This window comes from Gopherus flavomarginatus, chromosome 6 (genome assembly GCF_025201925.1).
Source record: "Gopherus flavomarginatus isolate rGopFla2 chromosome 6, rGopFla2.mat.asm, whole genome shotgun sequence".
NCBI lineage: Eukaryota > Metazoa > Chordata > Testudines > Testudinidae > Gopherus > Gopherus flavomarginatus.
In genome coordinates this window covers 28,983,255-29,009,270 of record NC_066622.1, presented here as the reverse complement: position 1 = coordinate 29,009,270, position 26,016 = coordinate 28,983,255, and the positions used below count along the sequence as shown (strand labels likewise).

Genomic DNA, 26,016 nt, shown 5'->3' with positions numbered 1-26,016 from the left:
CACACTTTGTGAACGCTTGCTAAATAGAAACGGTCCGTTGTCTTCCTTGAGTTACAATGTATATTAAGTTGATTAGCTTTTCTAATGGAATTGAATACCAGGTTACATAAACTACAACGAGTTGGGTTAGTTTAGGACAACCTCCATTTGGGGGGATGGTGGTATTATAAACCTTAAAAATCCCATAAACTTGTATTTCATGTCTCTAGAGGCCAAGACCAACTCATAGTAACCTACCTCCTGAAAAGACTTTGTGTCTTATCTAGTTACAGCTGACTTTGTACCTATATTTAAGCTGGTTTTACGTCAGCTGTATATACAACTTCCTTCTGAGTTCTGAAGGGTCCGTCAGAAATTACTGGTAAACATATGAACGACAGTTAATAATAGGGATTCCTTTTTCTATTCAAACTATACGCAAATGTAAACCATCATCTTTTAGGTTTCTCCCAGGTAAAACCTATGACAAAAAATACAAATATTCATTTAACCTTACATTAAGATTCTTAATGACCTAGGAATATTTCAACTAATTAAATTGGCAAACATTGCAAAAAAACAAAAACAAAAAAATCTCACACACACACAGTAAAGAGATCTCCTTTTCTCTTTTATTGATACTGCCAATGCGACTACCTTTACACAGGCAGATTGCTTTTCTACATTACACACACTTTTTGTATTAATTTGGAAGTAACATTTTGCCCCCTATGCCTCCTAAAGTTATCAAATTAGCACAGTTATACCTTAAGAATCAGCTTTCCACAATTTTCTTTTAACCAATGACATTTACTTTTTCAAATCTGTGTAAAGGTTACTTGGCAAGAGTACATGCATATGACATTAAATGGAGACCAATCCACCACTAAAAGGTAATGCACATAAAACATAATACAGTACTTTGACATCATTTCAAATAAATACCCATGTACAAATGCAGTAATTTTTAAATGTAACAATATTTCTTATGAATCAATACTGTAACAGAAGATGAAAATATAAGAAGTCCCCACATCTAGGAATAATAATGCTTCTTCCAGCAAACAGAAATCTTTTCCCCACTGACAATATTATTACAATTTGTACTTTTTTTTTTTTTTTTGAGGGATGGAAGTCGTCCCCCCACCTCCCTGCAAAGTACCAATTTAATGATTCACACTAGCCTCAACAAACAGCACCAAGGCAGGTAGGTGCAGCTTGTTGACGCACTTTTCACTTTCTGTTTCCTGAAATTACAATGATTAGATATAACATGCAAGAGTAGGTATTAATGTCTTGTCTTTCACATTTCCAAACAATACTATGGTTAAACTGTATTCACCACCATACACAGCTAACAGAACATTAACGTTCCCAATACAACCTCTGTACTGCAGCCACAAATGTGTTAATACATCTTGCTCATTTGTTCAATAAAAGTCCATTTGGTTCCCAAAGCGTATTCGGGTTCGTTTTGTTTTTTTCCCCTATACCCCTGAATTTGCAAGGATCTGCACGATGAAGTATCATTGACTAACAGTATTTTTTACAATTTCTTGTGTATATATAATCTCTATATTAAGACTACCCATTAAAAATGTGCGAAAGGGGAGTTCGCTTTGCACTTATTGCTCCACATCTTCTCTAAGTTCCAAAACAACTGTTCATTTCTTCTTGTATAGACTAAGCTATTCTAGGATTCTCACTTAAATTATTAAAGGCACTACTGGCAATAATTAATGACAAAAAGGTGCTGAAATAGAACACCCTATTCATTGACAACTTTAGACTTTTTTTTCTTTCTAATTGTACCATAATTTGGCACAATAAAATGAAGAAGTAACACAACAATTCCAATTTGGAATTTAAACCATACAGTTGTAGAAAATTCTGTTAATCAATAATACTTCATACCTTCCTAAAACCCAGAAATTCTGGAATTTATAGGTAACACTACTTATTTCATATTGTTCAAGTGCCTATTACTGTTTTAACTAGAGCAAAGTCAAGTTTTCTTCTTGTTACATTGAACTATTCCTAAGAATAATAATACAATATGAAAAAAACCCCAGAATTTGAATACCCTGGATTTCTTAATGAACATGGCAGTTAAAAATCAGTAATTTTAACACATAAAGCTTAAACATTTTATAATAATAAAAAAAGATGCTGAAGCACAGCACATACATAGTTTAGCAGAGCTCCTGGTTTTCGTGTTGAAACTCTTTTTCTAAACACTGTCTAGAGCAAAATCAAAAATAGTCCAAATCTCTGCCACGTGCTGATGTAGAAAATCAACAAGCACAAGCCCAAAATGGGGAGAGAGACTATGAGCACAGACCACTGCATTTTATATAAACTCTTCTACATAAGGAATTAAAAGAAGCTAAAGTAAAATAACAAAATATCAAAAGTGCACAGGTTTAACAATCAGATAAAATATGAATATCTGCAATGAAATAAGACAAATCCCCCCCCATCGGAACATTCCTAGTAGATCATAAACTAATATGGTGATCATTACGTTCGAAGTAGGTTTCTTCAGCACTTGTAAGTTTTCTTTCTGCAGCAGCACTTATAGGTAAAGCTTGTTTGTTTTATAACTTGAGACATAAAAGTAAAATTGCAGGTAGTATATTGGAAAAAGTTGTTTTAAAAAAAAAAACCAGCAATCTAGGATCAGGTCAGTGGCTTCCATTCTTTGTGCAACAGGCTGCCACTGTTAACCATAATGAGGCAGGCTAAGAAATACTGTTGCACTGTTGGAAAGGCCTTCTCCAGGAACTACTCTAAAGCTGAAAAATGGAAAACAGAATAACATTAGAAAAATTGGTACTCATTCATCAGTTAAAGAACTGACTTAATACAGAGTGCACTGCAAGATCTCCATAGCAGGTTAGTCGGTTGAGAGGCATCTGTTAGTTTCCCCAAGGTAGAGGCAGTCACTTTAGCTGGCATGTGCTTTCCAAGCTAATGAACAATGCTTTACATGAGTACTGCTCAGAAGCTACAGCTTTGCAGGAAGGTTTCTTACAAGTACTGAATAAAGCTATGCTTTTCCAGCAAAAGATACAGCAGTGAGTATGCGAAAGCCATTATCAATGGAGATTTAGGTTCTCCAAAGACATGCAGGTCAGTATATCATGCAGGCCAATGCAGAGAACGGTAATCATTCAAAAGAAGAGCCTGCTTGCAGAGGTAGGTGATGGCTTAATAAGTTTTCCAAGCTAAATTCCAACCCATCGAAAGGGAAATGAAAGACTTAACATAGCATAGGTAAGTTTCAAGAGATGTGTTTCACAAAAGTACTAGCCCCCATAATCTTTAATATATTAATCTAAACATACACACAGCAGGAACAGGTCACTTATGCACGTTGCTCATTTCTCTTTAGATCAGGTTTTAAAACATACACTTGACAAGCTTAAATAGTCCAGCTGTTTTTTATTTTAAGAGCCATAGAGATGAATAAAAATGGAAAGGATTACTAAGCTGGTTGCTATGTAGCAAAACTATCCATATTCTGTACTGACAATATGAGCCAATATGGATAGTAACAGTTACCTTCTGATAACACTGAAATCTTCCCATAAAGTTTCAATTGACTTTAAAACTAATCAATGCATGTCGTTTCTTAAATTTACCTTTTCTATCATTACTATGTTGTGACAATACTACCACTAGAGACAGGGAAGCAATAAAAATTGTATTAACAACTTCCTACCAAACTGGAAACAAAATGATAGCTGCTTCTAATGGAGCAAAATGAGTTAGTAATCTAAATGCTTACTTTTACAAGGCATTCTTTATAATTACCCACAATGCAAAAATGAGAATAAAGGCCTTTTGGAGGATTGTGCAGCAAAGAAGAGAAAAGCAGGATTGAAAATTGTTAAAAGGTGTTTTGCTTCTAAAAATATCAAACCTGCTACATAGCAATATTAAAGCTCAAATTCAGGAGTATACAGTGTTTTCTAAAAATAAAGTAATAATTGATGCACAGGGGCCTGCTTTTAGGGCCACAATTACTGTCTCACGTACACAGGTAATTGGGCAATATACTAGTCTTGGAAAATCCACTCTTTAAAAAAGATAGATATTGGCAAATGTGATTCTGGAATCAAATTTAAGGATGCCACATTCAAATATTTCTTTTAAAACAAGATTTTTCATAACTCTGATGTCAGATTTCTTCACAATTTACTTGTGTGGATTTCAGAAGCATTTTTAAAAATCTCTCAGAAACCAAAGACTGTTTTCCCTCCATTGGAAAAGCAGGCTGCGCTCCTTATTACTTTATATTTATATTGTGATAACTCCTGACTACTTATAGGCAGAGCGGCGATACACAGGAAGCAAGCTGCTGACCATCTACAAGAAATGGTATGAAATGAGGCAGTACTACACCAGGATCATTAGAATGGCTTTGGAAAACATCACTATCAGCAGACAACTGTGCAGTCTTGGATTACTTTTAGATAATACTATAAGCATACAAAATTATTTGAAAAAGTACAAAATGAACAGGGCTTTACATTAAAATAAAGTTTGAGGCTAGGCACTTTAAAAACTTTTGTTTTTTTAAAAAAATGTGCCTTATTGTGCTCCACAAATTTTCCACAATTTTAAAAGCAACATTTTTCAATCTTGTATATTTATCACTTGTATAGGCACCAATTATGAAGTACACTTTTTTATGTTATCAAACATATTGAAATTAAGTGGCTAAAAAGGCCCCTTAAAAGTCCAATAGCAGACAAAGTATTTTTTTTTTTAAGATTAATACATATGCTAACCTACTTCGTTAATATTTATTAACAAGATGAACGGGTTAAATTTCCTGTGCCTATAATGTAGAGCCCTGTGAAAGGTGTGCTTGCATAAGGAATGCAATTTTTTTTTTAATATTAAAAAAACCCACAAACAAACAGAGCTCTGAAACACTATCCCATTAAGATTAATACTGAGAGCTGAGAAAAACTGTATTGTGACTTAAAAATAGTAGAACACAGTCATATAAATTCTGTACAGATATGGTGTGGATATAGTAATATGTAAAAACATCTTTTTTTCCCCCGAACTGTTATGCTGCAAAAAGCAACATGAGACCACAAACATCCTTTCCATACATGACACTTTTTCACAGCATAACTTTAATGTGAAACTGCATATTAGTTAGGATCCTAATATTTTTAATTTTCAATTTTATTCCAGATGGGGTAATATTGCATATTTTTAATAGACTATAAATGTGCAAGTTTCTTTAGGTTAACCCTCTGAAGTAGAGAAGAAAGCAGAGTTTAAGAATGTATCCTATATTTCTCCAACTTTTATAGCTTATAAAAGCCTTTTGGGACTTTGATCAGTGGTGATATGGCAGAAAATTTCTGATGACTGCCACAGCGGGCAAATCTAGCTTTGGTATTGATTTTGAAATGTTCTGCATTTCCATGTCACACATCTAATTTCCAGTGTTGCATTTCACCACTTTTCAAACCAGATTAACAAGGAGATTTTAGGTTTGCATTTTTTTGTGAAAGCTTTTTTTTTTTTTTATTTGAAGGATGCTGTAACCCTGGGGAAAGGATCACATTTGTGCTAATCAAACTACAGTTAGTAACACCAGATGTAGTATATCAGGTATAAACTTTTAACACTTAGCCATAAACAGCAAAACCATACATGTTAACCATGGAAACAAAAGTTCCTTTCCACTATTAACTTGTTAATAAGATCTCCATATGTATGAATTAGTTACAGTTAAGACCACCATAATACCATTTGTATTACACGGTTTAACAACATACTAGTACAAGTCAACTCACCGAACATTAGATAGTGGGGATTTATGCTGACAATTACAGCATAAAAATTAGATGCATAATATGATTTCCTACATGCCTCTTCTAGTCACAATAGATCTTATACTTCTCACAAAACACCTGGTTGTTAAGGACAGACCCCTCAGATCTGTCTCCACAGGACCGGATATGACTTACACTCGGGTTACTGGTCTTGGCTTTGGAAGCAGATTTAGTGCGCACCCTTTTGGACTGCTCATGGTCAAGCTCCAGATGCTCCAGGCGCTGGGTCAGTGCCAGTTTTTGCTGGATTGCCATACGAAGCAAGGAGTTCAGAGTCTTCTTCTCATCTTCAGCTGCTGCAAGCTGGCGCTGCATTTCATCCAGCTGTGTGACATATTCGTCACATCTGCAATGAAATAATCAAGAATCTTTAGCAACCCTATTTTCCACTACAAAGCATGAATCTTTTGTGCTCAGGTGACATGGCCACAGGCTGATAGGAAGGAGTTTTGTAATCTGTTGTGTGTATATTTATATAGAAACTTCAGCAAAACCACTGCACCATAATTATTTTCTTCTGTGGATCTCCAAATCCCACATTTAGTGCTCAACTTCTCCCACTTTATATATGAAAGTACTCATTATAGGCCTCCCTGACTACTCAAAGTATGAGACCTAGAAGCTCTGTGAGGGGGCTCTGTCTGAAAATTGAGCACCCTGCACTTGACCTGTAGTGATGAGTTACATCTGATGACTCATTCTTCACAGAAATGGGGTATTCTATTACAGAAAGTTAGGACTTTAGAACTAAAGTACAGGTCAGAACAAAAGGGTTCTATAACTTTTAATGAAATGACCATTAATGCCGTTTTACCACTGACTCAAATGAATTCATTTCCCTATTTTCCATGAGGCTGAAAGACGTTTAATAAATTCCCCTTGTCAGTATGTTCCAATGCAAATCCAACCTCATATTAAGATCAGTCACTCTCCCTGTCCCAAAGAAAAGGCCTACAAACTGCCCAACACTGTTGCACTAGATTTTTTTTTTTTTTTTTTTTTTAAAAGAGGAACAGATGTAGATTCCCAAACTCCAGTTTTACCTCCCCTGTTTGCTGGTGTAAGAGACCAGATATTAGTGTTTTATTGCTGTTTTGTTTTGAGCAAGTATGTCTTTTTATGCAAAAATCATTGTTTTCAATATAACAGTTTTGAAATGAATTTCAAACAAAGAAAAGATGGGCCCCTCCAGCGTTACATGGCATCTTGCAGGGCAAGCTCCACAAATGCTTGTGAGCTGTTAAATCTGTAATCACTTTCATTGAGCTTGAGAGCTATTAAAACTGCATCATGCACCATAAGCAATTTTAAATGAAGTCCTTCACGTGTAGGTGTGTGGTTAGTGTATGTAAATATAATGAGTGTGGCTGTAAAAATAAATATGTCTGTACACCAGCAGAAATTTTTCATGGCCACATATCTGTAAAACTGAGCATCTTCATAAAAATCAAAGCCAAACCACCACCAGGGAGATCCTTCTTGCGAGATGTATTGTCAAGCTACTAGTAATGTATAATCTAAAGCAGAGAGGCGAAAAAAATCTGCATTCAAATGCAGATTCACAGACTGCCTTATAAATGGCCTGATTATTTTCCCATTGACTTCAACAGCAGCACAGGCCAGCCTGCCGTCTAACTGAGTTTGCAGGAGAAAAGTTTTTATTTTGAAATACACATTGAAGAAAGTATCCAATAGTGGCCCCTAAATGCTCATGTCAAACTTCAGGGCACTCAGACTGCAGTGTAGGTTAGCATACCAGGGACAACTGGACTCGGTGCCATAGATGGGAATCTACCTTTTTTCTCACGGAGGAGATGTAGCGAGAGTAAAGACCTAAGATGGTAACAATACATGGAATCCTTGGAGAGTTTTGAGGTGATGGTGGGACTGAGACAAAATGTGCTGACGCCTCTTCTCTTCAGCCTAGTTATGGAGGTAATTAGTAAGAGAATCAAGCCAGCAGGGAGACAGAGAAAACTATGTATGCTGACGATCAGGCCCTTTGGCTGACAGCAAAGAGAAATTAGCTAATATGGTATCAGAGTGGGCATCTGTGTTTGAAGACCATGGTTTGAAGGTAAACAAAGAAAACTGAAGTTGTGCAAGTAGGAAAAGTGTAAGAAGGGTGGCTGATAGACATTTCAGGAGAGAAGCTACTGCAGAACTACTAACTGTGGAATGTAACCTATCATTTAAATGAACTTCTATACCAAATGACTGGAGGATAGCTAATGTGATGCCAATTTTTTAAAAAGGCTCCAGTGGTGATCCTGGCAATTATAAGCTGGTAAGCATAACTTCAGTACCAGGCAAATTGGTTGAAACTATAGTAAAAAAACCAGAATTATCGACACATATATGTACAACATTTGTTGGGGAAGAGTCAACATGGTTTTTGTAAAGGGAAATCGTTCCTCACCAATTTATTAGAATTCTCTGAGGGGGTCAACAGACATGGACAAGGGTGATCCAGTGAATACTGTGTACTTGGACTTTCAGAAAGCCTTTGACAAGGTCCTCACCAAAGGCTCTTAAGCAAAATAAGCAGTCATGGAATGAGAAAGAAGGTCCTCTCATGGATCCGTAACTGATTAGGTGGTCACAGTTTTCAGAATGGAGAGAGGTAAATAGTGGCGTCCTGCAAGGATCTGTACTGGGACCTGTGCTATTCAACATATTCATAAATGATCTGGAAAAAGGGGTAAACAGTGAGGTGGCAAAATTTGTAGACTATACAAAATTACTGAAGATTGCAGTCTGCTTTGGACTTAACTAAGAGTTACAAAGTGATCTTTCAAAACTGGGTGACTGAACAACAAAATGGCAGATGAAATTCAAGGTTGATAAATGCAAAGTAATGCACATTGGAAAACGTAATCCCAACTATACATACAAAATGTTGGGGTCTAAATTAGCTGTTACCACTCAAGATGGATCTTGGAGTCATTGTGGATACTTCTCTGAAAACATTTGCTCAATGTGCAGCAGCAGTCAAAATAGCGAACAATGTTAGGAACTATTAGGAAAGGGATAGATAATAAGACAGAAAATATCATAATGCCACTCTGGAAATCCATGATATGCCCACACCTTGAATATTGCGTGTAGTTCTGGTCACCCCATCTCAATAAAAATATATTAGAACTGGAAAAGGTACAGAAAAGAGCAACAAAAATGAGTGAGAGTATGGAACACTGTATGAGGAGAAATTAAAAAGACTGGGACTTTTCAGCTTGGAAAAGAGACATCTCAGAGGGTATATGATAGAGGTGTATAAAATGATATGAATGGTGTGGAGAAAATGAATATGGAAGTGTTATTTATTCCTTCCCATAACACAAGAACCAGGGGTCACTCAATGAAATTAATAGGCAGCAGTTTTAAAACAAACAAAAGGAAGTATTTCTTCACACAACGCACAGTCAACCTGTGGAACTCATTGCCAGGGGATGCTGTGAAGGCCAAAAGTATAACTGAGTTGAAAAAGGAACTAGATAACTTCATGGAGGATAGGTCTATCAATTGCTATTAGCTAAGATGGTCAGGAATGCAACCCTATGGGTGTCCTCAGCCTCATGATTGCCAGAAGCTGGGAGTGAACAATAGATGATGGATCACTCGATGATTACCTGTTCTGTTCATTCTGCCAGAAGCACCCGGCATTGGTCGCTGTTGGAAGACAGGTTACTGGGCTATATGGACCATTGGTCTGACCCAGTATGGCTGTTCTTAAGCTGATTTGGAAAAAGAATTTGTGTACTTAGGAAGTACACTTAGCGCTACTGGAGAGACATCCAGAGAATTGAAAAGAACCACCCAGTGTGCTGGGACAGCAGTGAAAAAGGTGGCAGGAGTGCTGTGAGACCTGTAATTAAGTAACAAATTGAAAGGAAAAGTGCATGCTGCATGCATTTATCCCTGCTTGCTCTATGGTTTGGAAAAGATGAGTCTTACAGAGACGGAAGAAAAAAAGATACAGATAGTAGAAAATAATATACTGAGACAAATGGCAGCTAAGTGGAGGATTGACAGAGTGCACCTGGAATTTATTAGGAGGAAGATAAACTTGGGACTCTCAGTGATAGATAGGCTGGAGAGAGTATGCTTGAGGTGGTCTGGACTTATGAGAAGAATAGGAGAAAAACAAAAGCACAGGGGGAAGACAGGAGCAAGAAAGGATGCGGAAGACCAAGGAAAGACCGAGGAAAGATGGAAAGACTCTGTCAAAAGAAGCTTGAAGAGAAAAGGACTACAGCTGCAAGACTTAAAAATCCATGCCATGGACAGGAAGGAGTGGCGAAGAACTGTGGGTACGTCAGACCGTGTGTAAATAGGAAGAGGAGTTTAATACAACAGATATATTTCCAAGGCAAAATTGAAAAAATGCTCCAAAGCTAGAGGAACCAGGCTTTATACTTTCCAAATTATGGGCCAAGTCATCCCCTCTGATCTGTCACTGGTATTGGGGAAGGAAGGGAGCAACAGGAAACAAGTTTAAGTTTCCCTAAATGTGCTGGATGAAGGAAAAATAAACCTTTAGGACCATCATTTCCCTTCCCCTCCGAGTAAGCTTCCCTGCAGTCCCATGTAAGCTTCCCTGCAGAACTTCCCCACCTATGGAATGAGAACAGAGGTGTGGGTGTAACTGGGGACAGCTGCCCTATGCTGCATGTCCCAGCAATCCTGCAGAGAGATGTTCACAGGAATGAATCATTTGGATCCTATCAGTACTAACTGCTGCACCATCCCCTCTATGCTGGCAGATGGAGATGGATTTTGTTGCCAAAAGGTGAGGGAGGAGGCTGAAAGCACAAGGAATAGCCCAAAAGGACTAAAGAGCTCCCAGGATGGCCAGAGATCTGTGGGATTTTCCTACAGTTCTTGGGACATCCATGGTGTTTGGAAGAGGAAGCACACACCGGTTTGACACCATGAGGCGGCAAATCTACCACCTCCTTCCCCAAACCAGACTCTTTGGAAACTGGGCTACCGTAAGCCAATGGAGTTTTCATAGTATCTTGTGACCTTTTGTTTTTTTCCCCTGCAGTAGAATGTGATTTGGCCCTAAAACATGATGATTCATTAGGCCAAATTCGGTCCCAGTTTACACCGTTTGCGTTCCTAGTGTAGGACTGCTGGAAGCCGATGCTGCACAGAGCAGCTTCCCCCAGCCACACCCACCCCTCAGTCCTCACTGAGGTAACAAGATCAACACAGGGTGAACATCAGAGCAGAATTTCTCTGTTTTTCCAAATATTTTCAGATTGAAAAGAAATTGATAGTTTGGTTCTATCTGAACTGCACACTTCAGCCCTCAACCTCAATACAGTGAGGCTGATTTATAACTGCTGCAGCCATTCATTTGATTTCCATTCCAAAAATTGTATTAAAAAACTTTGAGGAGGTGATGGGGGCGGATTTCACTTTTAGTCCCCCTGAAAGTGAGAGGCTGGCTAGGAACAAGAATACAGCAGCAAAACAGAATATAGCTTCCCACACAGCTTTGCTAATGGACCTTAATAGCAGGAACATTGCAAGCTGAGGATTATCTAGGCGTCTCTTGATCAAAGACTATCAGTTGTGCCAAGCTGGATGGTAGTTTGGTAACATGGACAAATGCCTGTAGGAGACTAGAATAAGGCCAGTAAACTCAGTGCATGTTTGATCTAAGCTGTAATTAAATCTAAGATTTCACCTGTGAAAGGCTACTGCACTAAAACCATTGCACCACCAAGCTTTTTGCTAATGCAAGCTTAAACATCAAACGAAAGCCATTATAAACCTGACAATGGAATATGATTTACTATTTTTTAAAATATGATGAGATTTTTCCCCCCCCATCTTATTCTCACACTATTTCATTAATACAGGTGGTGATTTCTTGCTAGCAGCAGCAGAAATGTAGTTGGGATTCTTACTGTCCTGAATGACTGATCTCATGTGTGGGTTAGAATGTCTAGGAGTTTTACTAACATATGAGACATTTTATGGCTCTCTTTTCTGAATCCATTCTCTTGAATGGTTCTTTAGGCTAAATTATTCTGTAAGTGAAATAAATCAGTATCTTAACCGGTTCTGTGCCTGATACTATTCAGGATTCCTTTGTAGAACCAGAAAAGTGATACTTTGCATGTAAGAATAGTGGTCCATTTAAACAGGTTGAAAAAGATCCAGGTTTTACTAGAAGTGGATGCAGACTTTACACAGCCGGGGTGCTGTGACCACTGACCTGCTTTCCTCCCCTAGGCTGTTTATTATTGGCATTTTAATTTTCTTCAACAGAGTGTTAGTCCTTTCCTAAGTATACTTAGAAACCACGGTCTCCAGCACTGCTTTATATCAATGCAGTATAACAATTCACACTAACATCATGACTTTGTTTTTACATACACTGATATTGATTTGTAGCTTTGCAGGTGTAAGAACAAAATATCTTCCCTCTTTATAAATTCACATTTTGTGCAAAGCAACATTTCAGAGTATGTACTCAATGTAGCATCATTAGATGGGTGGAACTGAAGTTTCCTTTGTTCCAAACACACTTTTGAAACTAAAATAATTGAGATTTATGCTTACAAAGGAAAATAAAATTAGCATAATTCAAGTCTGCTGTGCACACACTGTTTTTTATATTATAAAAATTACATTACGTGCACAGACTTGAATTATGCTACTCTTATATCTATATTATTAATATTATGATGCAGACCTTGAATACAAGGCTTTGATGTTGCTTACTTTATCACTGATGATTAACCAGGAAAACAAGAATTTAAGGAAACCATCAACTTGTAAAATTTTAAATAAGCAGCACTGTAAAAAAAACAAACTCAGATGATACAGAGAGAGGAAAATTCCTGAAGGACTCTATAAAACTAAAAGTTAAAAACATTTAAAATGTCCATGTCTAAAGCTAAATTATTCTTTAAAAACAAAAATCAAAAGCATGCTGAATATCAATGTCTCAAGGGTTAAAGACCTCATTTTCCAAAGCAGTTTAACATTAGCATTACTTACTGCATGTGCCAATCTCTCCTTATTTCTGCACACATTTTTGATCATCTTGAATTTCAGCGTGTTCAGAATGGTTAATTAACCCTGATATATTTTTAATCATGTGTTTTGCCATATTCTTCTACTGTGCTAAGATCTGTATTTGCAAATGCAACCCATGTAGCTATTGACACCTGCACTTAATTACACCCATTTACCTTTCCCCATTTTTCAGTTTTGATCAGTACAATGCCAATTTATAAGACAGCAGTAAAGCATAACAAGTAGAAAGAGCTAACTGAAGAAGCCTCTTTGGGAACAATGTCAGCTACCTTAGCCTCTACCACATTAGATTAAACTGTCACCTGCATTAGAAATTAAGAGCAGAGAGGATTAAAGTCTCCCACTTTTTCCTCTTAAAAGATGGAAAATATATCAAAGCAATGGCTAAAAGACATTTAAATGAAAATAGACCCTAACAGAAACTAAGAGCAGCATGGCTATAAGAGGTACTAGCGTCTACCTGCCATATTAAGTTCTGTCTTTACATCTGAAATAAGTTTGATGAGAAAATTCCTAACAACCCACCATCAGCAGCAGGAATGAAGAGGCCCTTACCTGCAGAGGAAACAGTGTGCTCATACTGCTAGAGGAGTGGGCATGTGGAGGAAGAGAGAGGTCAGGGAAAAGAAGGTGAATCTGTCATTATTTAGCTCCGTTACCCTTCCACCTAAGACTACAGCAGAAAATGCACAGTAGTTCTGCTGCTGTTTTGTAGGTTAGAGGGCAGAAGTAAAGATTCTTCCTTTTTCCCCTACCTCCAAAACGATCCCTAATTTGGGCTGGGTACTGAAGGCAAGATTTAGAGCCAAGCTAAACACCATTTGAATTTATTTAATTAGAATGCCAATTTTTAAATGGCTGACATTTTGCATCAGCTCACCATGCAATGTAGAGAGAAAAAACAAAAAAGTTACAGTGGTTCATTTTAGATGGCCAGCCTCTAATTTACAAATTTTCTTTCACGTAAAGCCAAATTTTGTGATTCTTTCTCAAGCCAAACTCCCACTGGACTTCATGGAATTTTGCTTGACTAAAGGTTATAGAAGTTAGCCGTCATTTACTGAGGTCTCAATTCTGGAAGGTGTTGAATTCCCAACTCATTTCATTTAGATTAATACAACACACACACACACACACGTATCCGTATGCCCTCGGCTGCCTTGACACAAAAGTGCATAGCAAGGAAAACAAACAGAAAAGAAAAGAGAAAAACAATCTAACTGAAATGTAGTTATCTCAAGACCACCCAATTCTGAGTGGTGTCACTATGGCTTTGCACATGAGTTCCTGTGGATCCAACTGCAGGATCAAGGTCCCAGTCCTAATCCAGTGTCTGAAACATTTTATAAAGTTGTTTCATAATCTTGACCTGTCTGCCTGTGTGGGATCACACATCTGTAGCACGTGTGATTAGCAGATCCATGTAAGCTAAGCCATTCTTTCAAATGTATTAAAAAAAAAAACATGAATCCAAAAATCAGATCAAAGAGAAAAGACCTCAGATTTATACATTTTGAGAGTAGAGATCAAACCAATTCAAATATCTATTGGAAATCTTGACTCTGACTTTTCTTACTTTTTCCCTAATCTCCTGGATATCTTACATTGAAAACTCACCTGAACTGCACATTTAAAGAAAGTTAATTATGGGATTGGTGCCATTTGGCTAAGAATCAAGTACAGATTATAACCAATATATAGTTTCCTAGATCACTTATCTCAGCCATATGGAATAAATACTTTTGCAAATTATTTGTAATAACTGTTTAGAAAATAAATTATATGGATAATCTCTTCTGCAGCTTGATATTTCCTAGGAGAAATATCTCCATAATACAAAGGCCCAGGTCAGATCCACACAGCTGAACTCTTCAGTCCTTCTCCACTTCCAAGGAATGCAATGGGACTCTACCACAAGGGTCTGCCTACTTCCATCCTATTGAAGGGCCATGACCAAACTTGAAAAAAAAATTGAATTGACCATTAAATGAAATCCACAGGAAACTCCATTTCTGTATCAGGAGTGAAACTAACCCTGGTGAACCATTTAATTTCCATCTAGGCTACGTATATAGAACAGAGGGCCTCTGCAGCTGCTCTCCACCACTAACTATCTATTAGTTACTGAGTGACACTTGCGGTTTTGATTTTAACCAATGAAGGCCCTGCCTATTTGAGAAGCTGCCGTTTTGATTAGCTGTTGGCAAGCTGCTCTCCATGAAAGGGGCTTTAGAATTTACTCCCTATTAAGTTCAAAATAGTCAGATGATCGTATCGTGTGGTAATGAGGGCCATGAAAGTACCCATAGACTAGAGCAAATACAAACCCTCATCCCATGCTCTTTTCCAAAAGCTTGGAGCTGTTTTGAACTTAATGGGGAGTAAATTCTAAAGCTCCTTTCATGGAGAGCACCTGGCCAACAGCTAACCAAAATGGCAGCTTCTCGAATAGGCAGGGCCTTCATTGGTTAAAATCAAAACCTGCCAAGTATTTACAACACTCCTGTGAGGTGAGGAAGTCTCATTATCCAAGTTTTGCAGATGTGGAACTGGGGCACACAGCAATTATGTGACTTGCCCAGAATCACACAGGAAAGCTGAGGCAGAGTGGGGATCTGAACCCAGATCTCCGCAGTCCCAGTCATGAACCTATTCATACGGTTATCCTCAAGGGGATTTGAGAACATTATTGATTTTCAAGCTCTGGTCATATTCTGGTTTGAGGGAAGCTGTTGGCCATTTTCATTGTATTTTTCAATCTTATGTCAGCAGTGCCTACATCCTAGGATAGGTGCATTGTTGGTATAAATATAAATACATAAATCAGTACAAGAAGCCACTAGTGTCATTTTACACCATTTCTATCAAATACATTTTGAATTTTTCTTTTTTTTGCCACTGTGTCTTGTTACTTGCATCTAGGACATTGACAGTGCACAGTACTGGACCTGGAAAAGGTGTCACACATACGATCATTCAATGTCCCTGAGCTATACCGTACCACTGGCTGTAGAAATCAGGACTTCTGAAACTCCACTCTAGCCTTGTGTTCAAGATCACAGTTCTCCACCTGGCTTCTCTGAACCAAGCATTTATCCAATATAGAAATATTCTACAACTTGTTCCAAAACCGTCCCAGTCCAATACGAAGCCCATTTAGTTATGTATTTCTCTTACATGTAAGTTTCACTGTGCTCTGGCTTAGTTTACAGCTTCCATTGTTAAGCTCTTCTTTATTGTTCTGTAGGCCCTATGATGTCTGAACAAGAGGCTAGCCTCCAAATTAGCTTTGGTATTTTAACCACTCTGCCGGTGTTTAGATTTGTTTCCTTCATCGCATTTTCACACTGTCAGTTAGATGCCTTCTCTGTGATGGTGAACAGTAATTATTCATTAATTGCTGTTTGGGCAGTAGAAGTCACAGCCTGGTTCTGTTATTCTGACAGCCTTCTTGAAATAGTCTCCTCCAACTCTAATACTAGTCTCAGACTATGCACTACCCTCGCCTTACAGACATTTTCTAATACGTCATCTTCCCTCCTGCTGACTAGTTGCAGAGTTTGTCTTCCCCTTCACCTCCTATTGCTGAAGTACTGGAGTGTCAGGACACTTGTTAATTTCATCTAGGTGCACTTGTACACTGCTTGTCGAAGTCATCTACTCTCTGCTGAATGCCATTTCTTAATTACGGTTCCATCTTTATTCTGGAGGGAAGACATCTATTCTCATCTCATTTTCACTTAGCTTCTGGGAAGATGGTTTCCCTCTAGAGATTCACTGTAAGGTTTTGTTTCCTGATTTTATATATAACCATTTTCCTCAGGCTCTTGCTCAGCTCAGTGGATTCAGCAACCTTCTCTCTGAAGCAGGGAATCTGTAATTTGCTGTGGCAAGTTCTTTTTTTCTGTTAGTGTTCATTTTGTCCTCCTTGCAGAACTAAAGTACTTTTCTTCTGTTAGAAGAAGAGGCAGAATATTTCTGCAGAATGGTCTGAATGGATTTATTTGATCTGAGGTTTCAGGTTCTTACATAAAACACACGAACACCACGTTTGAAAATGTTTTGTCTTTGGAATGGATAAAAGTGTCTCATTTGCTTTTGCTTTTATGTCTCCAGTTGAATTTGCACCCTTTTACAGGAATATTTGCTCCTCATCCTGAAATTATATCTTGCTTATTTCCTTAGCTGCTTTGATCTTCGCATGCATTATTTCCTGACACAGTAAGTCTTACTGCTATGGTCTTTTTGCTGAATCTTGGCATTTTGTTCTTATTCGTGTATTCTTAGTGCTGTAGTGTGACCAAGAGTCAGAGTCAGGTCCTTGTGGAGGCAGTGCAGACTGTTCTTTTGACTCACACTGGCTCACAGACCAGGTCGGTCTCTTTGACCCAGATTTTCAAAGGTTTTGGGGCATTGCTGCCCTCACTCAATGCCGCAAATCCTACATGATTTAGGAGCCTAAATCTCACTTTCAAAAGGGATTTAGGAGTCTAAATTCCATCAATGGGATTGAAGCACTTAAATCCCCTTTGATTAGGCTCCTAAATGAGTTAGGTGTTGCAACGCTGAGCGAGGGCAGCAATACCCAAGTGCGCCTTGGAAAATCTGGGACCTTTGCTCGTGACTCATGGATATAAATAGAGGGTTAGCAAAGGGATATAGGCAGTGCAGCACAGGGAGCAGGGTCTGAATGTTTGTAGGTAGAGACCTGGTCAATTCTGTGTTCAGTTACGAATGGAGGAAAATTATGGTAAGAGAGGAATTTTGTGCAAACTAAAGAAACAAATCTCTCCCCTGAGGGACTTGCAATCACAAGGCAGCCAATTATGTCCTGAGAATGATAAGGGTCACAGTAAAAGATCATTATGTACACATCCTGGGTTCAGTGGGTTTTTTAGAAGGGTGCAGGTGTGTTCCCTAATACGGGAAAGTGTTATTTTTAGGACCTGGGCAAGCTAAGTCAGACAAGAGGAAAGAGTAAAACAATGGAATCCAAAAAGTATCTTCCTCCTTTCTTTCAGCTTTTCTATGCTAGTGATTAATTAATACCTGCTTGATCAGGGTTTGGGTTTTTCCTGAATAACTGAAGCTTCTCTCCCAAACCTGCAGTAATGCCCTGTATTTAGACTGCCATAGTACAACAGCTTCTTAAATAATGACTTGTGGGCCAGTTATTTTCTGTCCTTCACCAAGTCAACTTCTTATGACCACACTCTTTCATTCTAGCATGTGTTCTTGATCTTTAGCCTCAGATGCTGTAAATCCCTGCACCTCTGCTGAATCACCATTCCCATGTATTAGGGACTGCTGGAAAATTACAATCATGGTGTTTTGATTTATTCACAGTTGAGTGCAGATGGCTCAAAGCAACTGCCAGGAAGGCGGCAGTCTTCTTCCTCCATGTTTCCTTATTGAATTAATAAAAAATACTAACTTCTGTTTAAATTCCAAGGTTGGTATATTTCTTATCTATTCTAATATTGTGTTTTGTTCCATAATGAGCCTTAGGAAATGTAGCCCTTTGTAACTTTTTCTGTAAATGACTGTCAGTCTAGAAACATATTTTGACCTGCTCTACCTTTACATTTTAGCCATGTTAATTTCAATCTCATCAGAATTTTACAGGAAAACTGTTTCACAGAAAATAAATCTTATTTTCAAGCTTCTCAACAAATAAATGACAAAATCACAGTTTAAATAACCTGATTTGATAATTGTAAAAAGAATCAACTACTGCACGTGCTTTTAAATATCTGGCTCAAATCTGATGACTTTTAAAACTTTATCTACTTGGAAGTTTAAATTTGATAAGATTCCTGTATAAAAATTCCTTCCAGAATAGTTAATCCTCTACATTCATTATTGAGATTTCCTTATTTGGCGCTGCTACTATAGCCCCTTAACCAAAGGACCCTCATTAACAGCTTTATAGCTCTTTGGAAGTAGTCTCTTGATTTAAATATTTTTCTGAAATGTATGAAGCAAGATCTCTTGTTTTACCTGAGTTCTCTCTACATCTGTGCTATTTTACCAGCTTCTTTGTGGATAAAATAAACAAACAGCTAAACAATGTGTGTACACTACATTTCCTGTTTTTTGATAAATTCATCACAGAGATGCACATTAAAACACTGAATTTACTTTAAAACAATTATTATTGATCAAGTTAGCTACCAAGTTACAATATGTTAAGTAGTAACTACTAGGTAGATTTTTAATAAATAAGAGTGGTTTGTGGGGCGTTTAGTTTTTCTTTTCAATTTGAAATGATTTACTTGTTTTAAAAAAATAAATCTATATCAAGCTGTGCAACTATACTTCCATGTTATGAGTCTATTTTAAGAATAAACCATTTCTCTTAGATTGAATCTCTTCACAGCACACAGATTTTCTTGATTTGCTTTTTTAGAATTCTAGGTGCAGATGTTCTTAAGATATACACCAGATTCCAAAATGTTAACTTGGGCAGTGGATTATGAAGAACTTTTCAGAGATTCATGATTTTGAAATATACACTTTCAACAGCTGCTTCAGATGACAGCTAAACTGTAAGAGTGGATGGTACCAATAAAAGGTCCAAAAAAAAAAAAAAAAAAAAAAAAGCACCACTTCATATTTGTAATAAAACTAGAGACAATGTCTAGTTAACATTTACCACAGTCAGGAAAATAAACAGATGTTCAAGTCTTTGTTGCATGGCAACATTTAGAACCATCCATGCTTCCTATTAGCAACTGTAAACCTTAAAGAAAACTCAGTTTACTCTTCTCTTGGCATTTTAAATGGAAATCCTATTGCATCTTTCTTCTAATGGGAAAAGTTTGCTAATTAACAACAAAATATTTGACTGTTATGAATTGATTCATGAATAAATACTAGAGTCCTAATTAAGTGGAAAAATTCCATTTTCAGATCAATACGGCAGATTTTGACTATCCCTCAATATTCTGATCTCTATTTGCATGCTTGGTAATTGCATGCACATTTTTGTGCACACAATTATTAAAACTTGGGCCTTAAATAGATTTTCTGCTTGCACTTCTATGTTCTATTACTCAACTATTTTAAGATCGCTTGATAAATGAGTGTATGTCTATCTATTTACTTACTTAGGTGAGGGGAGATATTCCAGCATTTATTAGTCTACTACTTAAAATTAAGCTACTGAGGGTATATCTAATGGAAGAAGCAATTTTTCAAACTCTGATTTGCATTGCTTCTCCCGTCCACATCTCAAGTTCTGTTGCGTTTTCATTATTTATTGAAAATAGTTGATAGTACTGTCAAATTAGTAAGATTAACCTACTTTAAAGGAAATTAGACCCCATTTTCATGCCTAGATCATTAACACCTATTTATTATTTCAGCTTCCCCTATATACTATAAAATGGCCAGTCCCCTGTGGATAAGACAGATCCATGCTTATCTCAGTCGCTGTAGCATCCAAAATAGGAATATAGGCTACTACTAGAAGCCAACATACTGGATGAGATGAAGCTTTGAATGTGGACAGCCATCCTAGTGATTAAACTCCGCACAAAGGTATGTTTCTCATTCCCCTCCCCTCCCCTGCCCAGCATCTAAGTCTTCATAGTGTGAGAGAATTTAGTAGTTATGGAAGTGAGGGACATATTTGGGGGAAGAGAGGAATTCTGCAAGCTCCTTGCAAGTCTGCCACTTGGCCTCAGTTCAGATATAAAATAATCCTGGGTAACTGTGTACAATTCTCAGAATTTCTCAGATGGGTGGATTATTGCTCTCATATATGGGTGACTTAAGATACAGTATGAATTCAGGTGTTCCAAGGTGAAAGGCTAGTGCACTGAATCACTATCCATGCAGTCCTCTGCTTTCTACGGGTCACTGTGTGCTCTTACAGACAGCTCATTTCTCTTTCATCACAATGCCTAGGTAAAATGGGATCTCAGAAATGTTAGCTATTCATTTGTGCAAGCAGGTCTATAGTGCGTTAAGCAAACGAAGTAATTCCTGAATTCTTTATTCATGCAAAATTCCCACTGACTTCACTGGGCATAAAGCAGCAGGCTCAAGCCCCTTGTCTATACCTTCCAGCAGAGTTTTCTCTCTGCCCCCCCGCTCGGATGTACATAAGCACCTTCTCACCTGTAAAAAACCAGGGTTGAGTTTTCAATGGCAATAAGCTGGGAAGAAGGAAAACAGAAAAGAAAATTCCCCTTGCAGCACCTCACTCTATGACTTGGAGAAAAAAAAAATTTCCTTTAGGGCAACCAAAAGAGGATTTCAAAAGTGGGAGAGGGAAATTAAAGTAAAAAGGAATAGGCTGATTGTTTTCCCTTCCCACCCCCTCCACTTCCTGCTTCCAGCCATTTTCTCACTGATCTAAAACTAGCCATGGGAAGATTTGGCTGTATTAGTTCCAGGCCTGTGTAAGTGTAATGACAACACATCCCTGTCGGCAGCGGGCAGGATCGAACCTGGGGCCTCTGGAACTTAGTGCATGAACTTCTACTGCATGAGCTAAAAGCCAACTGGGCTGTTAGCTAAGGCTGTAGAGCAGACTCATGTTTTTTCACTCCCTCTTAGTGATCTCTTAAGTGCTTCTAGATGGGACAGAACACCACACCAGGGGTGTGTGTGGGTTACAAAAGGATAAACAAAGGAAGGAGAATACGAAAAAAAAAGAAGTAGTCTGCATTGGGCATTACATTGTCAATTATTCATCCTTAAAGCTTCTCCATATCCGGTTTCTTTTTCTAAGCCAAGCCCAAATGCAAGGATATTGCAGGGAAATGAGTATTGCTGTCTATCCAACACTGCACTTTGTCTGAACTCTATCATCACTCTTGAGTGATGTACCTCTGCGAGTGCTGCTCTACACTTATCCTCTCAAGTGCATTGAAGATGAAGCCTCAGAGTCCTCACAAACATTCCCATTATTCCTCACCGTGGTACTTTTTGACATGGCACAGAAAATCCTTTCAGCATAAAAATTGCTCACAGCAGACAAGAAAAAGGTATACACAGTAGCCTAGCGAAAAGATGCACAAAAAGACCTGTCCTGCCCTGTGGTTATCTTAAATAAATAGAACAAGACATCCAAACTATCGAGTTACATTAAAAGGTCTTTATGACATCTGCCCTGCCCATCTTGCATTGTTTAGATAGCCCTGCATGGCCTTCTGTTATTCCAAGAGGTTTGTGGGTTTTTTTTTTAAAACTCTACCAACCTGGAACCACCTACTTTAGATAAAGCTTTTTTCAGGCTAGTTTCCCCCAACATTCCCCCAACCCTCGGTTTTGTAGGATTGAGAGAGGAAGTCAGTGACAGGCAGCTCCAAGTAACATGCAGATCAGCAATGGAATGCTCACACCTTTTACAGCATGTTCTCCAGGAACACCACAAAGTACAGCTATGCAGGGCAGAAACAAATTCCACACTGAAGTAATGATGCGACCCCGATACGGTTAACTTTGTAAAGGGCATGAGAGACAGGTGTCTTTAGTTTATTAATATATAGACATCTATTCTTCAGTGCTTGTCAGCACCTCCGATATTACTTTCTGTACCGGCAGGATTCAATTATAGCTATATCTTCATTATGTAATGTTCATTTTATGTTCTTAAACATAATTCCCTCTCAATCTGAGTTTAAGTCACTGATGCTAGTTACTCCCTCCCCTGATTTTCACATTATAAACACTCCCACTCCAGAGTCAATATAATTTGTTACAGCAGCATGCTATATCCCTGTCATTCTCCTAAGCAATAGGAAAATATAATTGCAAGTCACTTTAATTAAACATTTCAAACAGCAGAAATGTGAAGGAAAAAAGGAATCCCTCTTTTGTTTTTCCTCTCAAATATGATGGCATCCTTGCATGGTTAATACTGCTGCTTGCAACTAACACATTCTATTTATTCCACATACAAACAAGCAGTGTTTGGGGGTTTCAAAGAGAGTTCATGCATTCTTTACCTTGTTGCAAACATTGCTCTCAGAGAAGAGAAGGTAGCAGCATCTTCTTTTAAAGCCTTCAGCTCATTACGCAGCTTCATCATTGTCTCCGTAACCATAGCTTTCTCATTTTCATACTTGCTTTTTAAGTTGGCAAGGGCTACCTCTGCAGTCTATTGTTTACCAAGAAGAACAAAAATGTAACAGTTAGCTAACCACTTTATGAAGAGTTTCGTTATGAGGTTTTTAATCTCCATTCATACAATGGAGCATTTACTTAGTACTGAAATGTTAAACTTCTAGTCAATTTTTCCTGGACAGATTAAATGAATTGCACATTAGGATATTGGAGACAGAGCACAAAAAGAAGTTTGTTTCCAACCATGAAGCACCATCACAAGGCGGTCAGCCTGAGGATATTTAGCTAGTTGTATATATATTCCCAACACTACTTTGTTGAGTCAAATGCTACAGTAAGTCATATCAACGCCAACAAAGACACAAAAAGCTAAACAGTATAAATTGAGGATTTAATCTCAATTTGCAAGTTATTGGGGCTATAACTACATATAGCTTCTAAACTGCCCCAATTTTCAGAATGGATTATGTTTCTCAAACAGTAATATTACAAACAAGATGAGTACAAGTCTATTTCTGAAATAATGTACTATATAATTATTATTTATCTTAACATCTATGCTTTGAGGTAAATTTGAATTTACATCACTTTAATTTTAGATTAAATTAATGAAGGATTTGTCATTTTATGCCCTAAAAACAGCTGATCACAGTTGTTCTAATCCACCCGTGCTACTATGGTTATCAACATGACATAATTCAGTCGCCAAAATTTAAAAATCTCTTTCTGCTTGTTTTTCTTCCCTTATTCTGCTTTTTTTTACGTTTTTATACCATTCTCATCACCAAGCAGTGTTTGAATTGTGTGTGTGCATGTATAAAATCTTAGAAGGGACATACTTTTTACAATCCCTTTAAAAGACCAGCAAACATAATTCTTTCAATAGGAAAATAATGTTTATCTTTTATTTTCACTGAATTCAATGATTATCGATCCATTACACTACATATAACCTAATATGTTTTAGGCTGTCACTACTGAAGCTTTGCCAGAATGCTTTGTCAGTGTACTTACTCCTGATCTTCAACAGCCCACTATTCCAGTTCAGAGAAGATGCCAGTAGAGTTAAATTATGTAGGAATGTATTCATATATTCCCTGGGCACTAGACTGAAGCCACTTTCCATTTCTCTTGTCATCTCAGCTAAACTGGAACTCTTGAAATGCAAAAGTATGTCAAGGTTTTGACTCTCTGCACTGCTTGGCATCACAAAACTTCAGCCCTTAGACTATGTACATGGAGTGAAATCCAGGCCTCACTGATGAATGGGAGTTTTGTCACTGACTTGAATGGAGCCAGGATCTCACCCATGACTGCAGTGTCTAACACATGTGGCAAATGGCAACAAGGGTCATTCTAGCCAAGTTTTCTTTAATGCTTTTGCTTATGATGTAGCTGTGTAAAACCCTGGATTTCATCTCTGCAAAACCTGCTCACCTGTTTGTTGGCCTTTAGCACAGTTCTCAGGGTTGCTATCTGTTCTCTCTTGGTGCTTAGCAGGGACTTCAGCTTCAGGATTTCCTCCATGAAAGCTTCCTTGTCTTTGTCCACTACCGGCCCAAGTTCTTGGGTGGCAACACGCTGCCTGGACAACTCAGTTGTTCTGTCCACCGCAGCTTGTAGGTGTTTGATCTGATCGCGAATTATAGCGATCAAGTTGTAAATGTTCATGGGTTCCTTCCGAGGATCTGACACAGGAGATGGGAGGGATGACACTGGAGATGGACTACTGTCACCACTTCCATTTTCTGCTTTTCCTAGGTCTATCGATAGCAACCCTTTAGAGAGCAGGATCGGAGACCTTCGACCTTTGCCCTCTGGGCTGCTGCGTCCTCCTTTACCCTCTTTGTAATAATCCAGCATCACCCTGTTTGGAGTTTCATTGTTGCACATGCAGACGTGGTGATACAAATTGGCCAACTCCTCACTAAACGTGACTAGTTCATCTTGAGCTACACTGAGACTGCCCTGTGTTTCTCCAGCAACGTCGCTTACTTTCTTCAGCTCCTTCTCCAGTCTGGCTACCTGTTCTCTATCTTGCCTATTAGATTTTTCTAACAAGGTGATCTTTTCAGTAAGAGCCTGGCTTTCAGTCTCATATCTGTTCTTCTCCTCTTCATATTTAGACTCACACTCTTCATATTTGCCCTTAAGGACTTTAAGCTCTTCTTTTAGGTCACCAATCTCTGCCACAGCCACTTTGTACTTGCATTCTAGGATCTCTGGCCCATTGATGTCAACTTCGTAATAATCTCCATCTTCATGGCTGTCACGTTCCTTCTCATTGTCAAGAGCAGACTGACGTTCCTTGCTGACTTGGAGTTTTTTCATTGCATTAAGGTTCTCTGTGAGCCTGCCAACTTTCTCATGCTGCTCTGAAAGGGCTCCCCGGGTGTTCTCCAGCTGTTTCTGAGACTCTTGGAGTGTAGATAACAAATTAACTTTTTCTCTTTCCATCTGAAATACATAAAGTCAGACATTCATTCTCCGGAAGCAAATATTTGTGCAGCTTTATTCTGTACAATCATATGAGAAAATGGTCAACAGTCAATAAAAGGTCAGACAACTGCAGAAACTCAGTCCCTTACGCTCTGTGGAAAAGGCAACTCCACTTACATTAAACTCAGTCTCAAAACCTCTTGGCACCATTACTAATTTGCATCAGAGGGTGGTTCTTATATCCATTAAGGATTTTCAAACAAAAACACTCTTTCCTGTTTTGCCTTCCCCTTCCACAATTTGGATCCCTTAGTAAAACCATTATCCGTTCAGCCAAAGTTAAGCTGAAACTGGTGTTGTCCTGTAAAGTGCCTAAGAAACAACTGGGCATTGTAAAAATAATAAATAACAATAAAAATGTGAAGACAGTCAATAGCGGCAGTTTGACACAGCTCTATCAACCCCAGATTAGCCCTGCTAGCAGCAGAAAAAGATAAGACATCAAACTATTGTCACCCCACAGGGCACTAAACCTTCATGGAATTCTTGAACTGGTCAAAACTAGTCTTGTGTTTTTCTATAAAACAAAATTCTAAATCAA

The 26,016-nt window shown here is 38.0% G+C and overlaps 1 protein-coding gene across 2 annotated transcripts in view; it reads right to left on the bottom strand.

Annotated features, from left to right (window-relative positions):
* Nucleotides 1–588: 588 nt before the first annotated feature.
* BICD2 (BICD cargo adaptor 2) overlaps nucleotides 589–26,016 on the bottom strand; it is a 157,453-nt gene continuing 132,025 nt past the window's right edge. Inside the window, exons 5-8 of one of the 2 annotated variants that reach the window (XM_050959186.1) lie at nucleotides 24,414–25,433; nucleotides 22,859–23,010; nucleotides 5,979–6,189; nucleotides 589–2,774 (exon numbers count right to left, since the gene is read on the bottom strand). In XM_050959186.1, the coding sequence (XP_050815143.1) occupies nucleotides 2,769–2,774; nucleotides 5,979–6,189; nucleotides 22,859–23,010; nucleotides 24,414–25,433 (1,389 nt within the window). In that variant the 3' untranslated portion in view covers nucleotides 589–2,768. Of the gene's footprint in view, nucleotides 6,190–22,858; nucleotides 23,011–24,413; nucleotides 25,434–26,016 lie in introns of both variants that reach the window. The other variant, XM_050959185.1, reaches the window with a different exon arrangement.